We start from the raw sequence: 7,265 nt of genomic DNA on the forward strand, positions 1-7,265 counted from the left end.
AAAAACAATTAAAAACATAATATTAAATCCAACATCATCATCATTATCATCATCACATGACCATAAATAAATTTGGTTCAAAAGTGAACCTTGGTGAGATTTACTCACCTAGAAATCCCGCTGCAAAACCCCCAACACAACGAAGGCAAGCCAATCACAAAATCACAAATCACCTAAAATCACACAAATAAATCCTTAGTAATAAAATACTATAGGTTATCACAATACCCCTTAACTAACCCTTAGTTCAAGGGAGGACAACTTTTCAAGGTCGTCGAACTTAGAGACCCAAAATGGCTGCCTCTAATCCTCAAATCCTAACTCAACCCTCAACCAAACTTAATAACAAACTTAAAATCCTATCATACAAACAAAGCTCACAACTTAGGAATTCTACATCTCAATAAGCTCACCACAACAAGAGCTAGCCAAAACAAAGCAACCTAAGCCACAATCCTACCGGACGCACTGCCACGCGCCGCCACAGGCGGCGGCGAGTGAGCCCCACGCGCCTCCATGGACTTCCGAATTAGAGAAAACTCTCAACAGCAAAGTTGAAGCTTGCAGCAAGGGGAGCAACTTTCATACTTGAGGCTTCAACCAATTTTGGCCGGAACCGACCGGAAACTGCCCCGAAAGGTAACCAGCAAATCACACTACAAAACCTGCAAAACCGGCCTCAAAACCTCAAAAACTTGCTTCAACTATGCCTAGACACTACTAGGAGGAAGAGGGGATCAAGACTCACCTAAACTTGGCCGGAAATGGCGTCGAAATCGTCGATTTTCTGGCGGGACAGCAGCAGCTCCGCCGCTTCGTGGCGGCTTCCAGGCGGCGGGACAGCCGGCGGGACTGCTCCAGAAATGGAGAGGGCTGCTGTGGGAGTCGAATGGGACCGGTGGCGTCCGGTTTGGTGGCCGGATGAGGGAGAACTCGGCCGGAGAAAGTGAGAGTTCGGGGGAAGCTCGGGAGAGGAAGAGAGAGAAGAGAGAGAAGAGAGAAAAGAAAGAAAAGAAAGGGAAGAGAGAAAACAGAGGCTGACTTTGTTTTTAGGGTTCCCAAAAACATCCCACACACATTTTTCTACTTGTACTCTTTTCAAACCTGGAAACAAACTTCCTCTGAACATAACTTCTTCATATGACATCCGTTTCAGGCGTGCCGCATGTCTACGAACTCGTATCGACAAACTCTACAACTTTCATGAAGGAAGTTTTCGAAGATAACTTACGAAACATAAAATCAACTTTTGGCCTCTCAAAAGTCAAAGCACTTTAAATAAACTCTCAAAACTTCAACTTCACATAACCCCAAGAATTTCCATAAATAATCCTTCATTAAATAAGGGAATAATACAAGGAAAATTGATATGAAAATCTAGGATATTACAGCGTGCATGCACATTTGAAGGGCTTGGGGTTCCCTCAATGGTATACCTTCTCCGTTTAAGTCAATAGGTGACGGACCACTAGAGATTTCATCATCCAAGGAAGGAGGTTTGCTAAACTTTTCTGTATCCATCAATATTGGCCAACAATGCGCAAATTTAAACTCCTCCCCTAAAGACAATGTACGATATATCGACCTAGCTTGCACTTCCTATATATTCATACAATAAATAATATATAAGTGGTCATATATATATAAACATGTATTAGTGATTATAAACAAGTAGATATTAATTGTCATAAACATAAACTAATATTAGCAAATTCCTTATATTGGGTTATAAACAAATAAATACTACTGGTCATAAACAAATAAATATTACCAAGTCGGTGGCATTTTCACCACTTGCGTGAGCGGCTTCCGCTTTGGTGAGAGCTTCACGCCACCTTGTGCAACCCGGTCTAATCTTTCTCCAACGAGCTTCACACCCTCCTCTCGATCTAATAACGGAACCGGGTGGCTTGCAAGCTTCATACACTTTTCATATACTATCCCATAATTTTTCTTCTCTTGACCCGTAGCTTTGTCACCGTCTTCACCAACCGCAACCACCGCCATGCACAACGACACATCTTCGAGGTTTTTCCAAGCTTCTCCTCTAGGTTTGGGGTTGGACATTTTTGAAAAAAAAAATTTAAAAAAGATTTGAAAACTAGCTAGATGAAGAACAATTATGAAAATAAAGAGTGTAGAAGGAGAGAAGTTTTGGAGTGAAAAATTATGAAGAATGTGGATGGTATTTATAGACATTGGTGCAAATTACTGATCCAACGGGCAAATTTTTTTTTTTTTATATTTTCCTCAATTTTTCTTCTTATTTTTCAAGTTTTTTTCATTTGAAAACAAGATTTTTGGCCTCATTTTTTCTTTTTCCAATTGAATTTATCTGGACCTTTAATTTTGAAGGAAATCAAATCTGGGCCGCAGATTTTTGGACCGTTGGAGGACCACAGCTGAGCTCACGTGGGATGGCCCACACCAGCCCAGCTCCCTTCATCACGTGGTGGGCGCGTCGTCTTCTTCCGGCCGTTTTTTTGTCTTCTAGCGCGCGTCTGGTCCTGCTTGCCTTTCCCATGCGTGGCCTCTGTGACTGCTTCTTCCTTCACGTGCAGCTGCTGGCTCGTGGGTCCAGCGCAAGTTGGATATGGGTTTCCTCCTTCACAGTCGACCCATTTTGGGTCAAGGAATTAGTAGGAACCCATTTTGGGTATAGGTTTTGATAGTTGGAGATGGGTTTTTATGGGTTTTGGGTTTGGGTATAGGTATGGCAACCCTTGTTGGAGATGCCCTAACTTCCATCGTTTCACATAATAACATTCATATGGTAGAGACCTAAGATAGTTTGTTTTATAAATCCCTAAATCTAAAGGTACTTAGTATAATTTCCTTAATCAAATAAGTGAAATGACCTTTACACCATGTTTATTTCACATTTTCCACAAGATCATAACCAAGGTCAAAATTCAAAATTGAAAACTTGCCGTTCTATTATCTCCAACATGTGAGCTCCTAATCTTGATATAAGGGTTATGCTTTATACTTTGTCAAAAACAAAAGCGGCTTTTGCTTAATACTATGCCAGAAAGGGTTTTGGCGGCGTTTTGCTTAATACCTAGTGTCTGCTTGACATGGTGTGCGACACAACCCCAGCAGAACACACACAAAAAAGTCGCAGTTAGTAAACATATGGTACATTGATGCTACATTCTCATATTTTGACTACATATAAAGCAAAAGCAGATACCGTACTACACAGGACAAAGCTACTAGCCTACTAATCACACGAACTTGAAAGTTAAAAGTATTCACCAAAAAGTTGAGTCTTATGCAACATTCAAAACTGTTTTGTTTGATCAACAATCATCTACTTCTTTTTTTTTTATATATACAAAAATGGTGGCTAAGTTAGCTACCACTCTGGAGTTGTTGAGCAATTTAAGATATGACCCCTCCCTAAGAGATGCATCAACAATCATCTACTTCACTCATTCATCATCATCATCTTCTTCAACAAATTCCTCCTCTTCTTCAAATTCATCAGTTCCATCAGGGTCTTCTTCGTCTTCCAAGCCGTCCTCCCCTACAATGAAGCCTCCAAGTGTTTCATCATCGTCATCGTCTATGCCCTCTTCATCCGCAGCAGAAGTCATCTTCTGAACAGAACTTTTACTACCTTTTGCTTTCTTCTGAGGTTCATTATGGGCCTTCGATCTGGTAGAATATTTTGGCTTATTTACCTTTCTAAGTTTTGCAACAAACTCTGCATCAACTTCACTATCCCCTGTCCACTCTTCATTGTCGTCTTCTTCACCTTTTTTCCTCTTTCTTCTCCCACCCCTCCTTCCCTTCCCTTCATATTCATCATCGTCGCTTTCTTTTCTAGGTTCCTCAAGAAACCAGTCCCAGTTCTTTATATCGCGGATCATTTGCTTCGGATACTGATCAAACTCATGCCCCATTACAATAAAACCAAACTCTGCATTGCCAACATTACGATATCAACATAAGCATAATAGGGAATTCTCAATACCACAACTAACAGAGAAGAAAAACACAACTGAAATCTAAGTTTGAGCTACTATCAACTTATGAAGGTAAAAAACTAACACCTAAATTTCTCATTCTATAGAATTGTGATCTTTGTCACAGTAACACATCAACTAATTGTACAGGAGACTGAAAAACTTAACCAAGACTTCATTACATAAGAAACATGAATGCACCACTGCACAACTCATACCTCCGAAAGCTAAACTGAACCCAATTGTTGAGTATTTAATAAACTAATCGCTTCCAAACGCCGAGTGCTCAAAATAAATGCATCAAATTATGCAAGATTTTTCTTCCATCAGATTTCATTACCAATAAGCAGTGCCTCATAACTAACTAAACACAAAACACCAAGAATCTTGTAGAGAGATATATAAAGTTATAAACACCAAAGGTTCCCAAAACAGTGAATTCAAGATTTCATCTTTCTCCCACCTAATAGCAGTCCCTCAAAGCAATTGCACCTAATCATTATAATAGACAAAAATTCCAAAGAAACAGAAAGCTATCTGAAACATTCTTCTCAATTCAAGCACGACCATAGAGGAATTAAGAGCCAAACCTTTAACAGGGTCAATGCCAGAAACATCAGCACCTTCCCATTCAGACCCATTTATCAAACCCTTAGCCAATTCACTCTCACTCTCCGAAATCCTCTTATCTTCCTCTTCCTCCTCAATATTTCTCACTTTAAACCAAATGGGTCTCTTCCCCGACACGCAGAGCCAATCACCGGCGGCCAGCTCACCCTTCTCCGACCTTCTGAAAACCCTGACTTCCCCCTCTTTGTGGCTACGGACCCAGATGGGGTTCCTCCCAAGAACCTCGAATGAGATTCTGGGCTCTGTTTGGTTTGCGTTTCTGTGCTCGAGTTCGAGCAAAACCTGGCGGCGAGACACTGTTGGGTCGGTGGTGTTGAACCCATTTCCTCTTCCAAATACGGCCTTCTGACCTTTCTCTACTACAAGTTTTGAGCGGTCTTCAACTTCGATTTCCATAGCAAGTTTTGAGGGTGGGAAAGTTTCTACAATTGCTTTTGAGGCTTTGAGCTGTATTTTTGCCTGTTTAGTTCAAAACTGAAACCCACGTGTAATGCACATGGCACGAATTTACCACTAAAGACGGGTTTAGTTGAAAATTGAAATCTTAGCTAAGAGTTTACGAACACGAAGGGGACATAGAACTTAAATCTCCTGAAATAATACACCAATCTTTAATAAGCACACCCTGCATAATGTCAAGTGTGTCATCGGCCTAAAACTCACCCAAAGAGGATACACTAGCAAAGTCCGTCAATATATAGAAAACATTATTTGTTTCACGATACACATGTTTAAATAATATGAGAATTAAATGACAATAATAAGGATTAACTTCATATATTTCTTGGTATTCATAGTATAGCACAATCGATTATATATCATTTGCTATTTTCACCATTTCAATATCTAACTAGCACACAAAATACTACCTCATCAGGTGGTTTTAGTGGTACATGAAAATGTGGTGCCTTCAGTTACTTCCTCTCCACCACATATAGTTGAATTATACCTCAAAGAAACAAAACAACTCAGTTAATATTTGAGATAATTGTTCAAACAGTATTTCAACTTTGTCTGACTATTAATTTCTGTATCTCAACTTTATAAAATATCAAAACGGTATCTCAAGTATTATGCCTGATCCAATTTTGGTCGCTAATGCCTGATCCAATAATTTTTTTTTATATTTATTCAAAAGAAAGAGAACAAATTTAAAGGACTTCATTTTTGTACATAAACCGGACGTTACTTTTCTATTAGAGACAAAGATGACGGTGTGTCAAATGGGAAGATTGAAATCTTTTGTGATGCATCTTTTTCGAATTATATAAAGCTGAAGGAGATCTTTGCGATTTATAAGAATGCCTCAGGTCAAAAAGTCAGTGTTGATAAGTATGTTATGAGCTTTAGTCCTCGAACTCCTCTTCCTGTTAGAGCAAGTCCAACAGTTTCCTTATATTTTCTATATAATATAGAAGCAAAACTCAAAATCTCTAAAAATTTTGTATACCAAATTCAACAGTTTCCCTATTTTAAAAATTCAAATATTTATTACAACAACAATCCTCATTTAGTACAATATAATAATAAGTATAAAAATATAAAAGTTTATTTTTTAGAATAAATTATGTTTTCTTTCTTATCTTTGAGCCTTGAAAAATGTGCAACATTCAATTCTTTTTTCCCTAAATATTTTTAGGGAATCTGTAAATATAGGGAATCAAAACTTCTTTTTCATCTCTTTCTCTATTTTAGGGAATGAGATAGGAAAGTTGTTAGAGTGGAAAATGACCCTATATTTCCTAAAATAGAGAAAATTAAAGAATTTAGGGAATCTGTTGGACTTGCTCTAAAGAGGCATGTAGCAGTGCTTTGGACCTGAAGATCGTACCGTGTCATGAAAAGTATCTGGGTCTTCCAACGGTTACTGGTAGGAATTATAAAAAAAGTTGTTCAAAGGACTTGCAGAAAAGTGTGGAGGAAAGTTCAACGCTAGGAAGGCAAAATATTGTCTAATATTGTCCAAGGGTGGCTCAAGGAAGTTATGATCAAAGCAGTAGCTCAATCGATCCCCTCCTATACTATTCCCCCAAAATACCCATAATCTTAACGGATGTGCCTCGTTGACGAGAGCCGCGCACCCGTCCATCTCCGCTGTCCATTTGACGCGGACTTTTGACTTTTTGAAAGTGGACGGCGGAGATGGACGGGTGCGCGGCGCACCCAGGTGCGCTGTATAATTTTCACTCGTTGACAAGCGAAGCTATGGAAAAACTTGGTCGCCATGCTTCAACCAATTTACTCCTGATCTTTGACACCACATCATTTCTTCTTTCTCTAAAACCTCATCCAAGTTCAACTTCATTGCTCTTCGTTGTTGCATAATTTCAACCGAGGGGTAACTGCGTTGAAGAGTATCCGATTCTTCCCTCAATCTTCTCACTGTCTTTTTTATATTACCAAATTTTTCTCTTTCCCAATGTTTAAGAGCAGCAGCAACATATCTCAGTATGTCTTCCAAATCCAGATTACCATATCTATACCAGCTCTAACTAATGATATTTTATAAAGTAGAGATACAAAAATTAATATTCGGGCAAAGTTGAGATACTCTTTGGACAATTATATATATATATAGTCTGTTTCTGGTGCGGACGTCCGTACGGATTTCCGCCGTTTCTCCACCATTCCAACGCCAGCGACACCGTTTCTTCTCCCCAGCGT

The 7,265-nt window shown here is 39.1% G+C and overlaps 1 protein-coding gene across 1 annotated transcript; it reads right to left on the reverse strand.

Moving 5' to 3' along the window:
* Positions 1-3,347: 3,347 nt before the first annotated feature.
* On the reverse strand, positions 3,348-5,008 carry LOC101309948. The gene is made up of 2 exons (XM_004303602.1): positions 4,562-5,008; positions 3,348-3,925 (listed from the first exon to the last, which is right to left on the reverse strand). The coding sequence occupies exons 1-2, from the start codon at positions 4,995-4,997 to the stop codon at positions 3,435-3,437; spliced, it is 927 nt and encodes a 308-aa protein (XP_004303650.1). The 5' UTR covers positions 4,998-5,008; the 3' UTR covers positions 3,348-3,434.
* Between the last annotated feature and the right edge of the window lie 2,257 nt (positions 5,009-7,265).

This window comes from Fragaria vesca, linkage group LG6, assembly GCF_000184155.1.
Source record: "Fragaria vesca subsp. vesca linkage group LG6, FraVesHawaii_1.0, whole genome shotgun sequence".
Taxonomy (NCBI): Eukaryota; Viridiplantae; Streptophyta; class Magnoliopsida; order Rosales; family Rosaceae; genus Fragaria; species Fragaria vesca.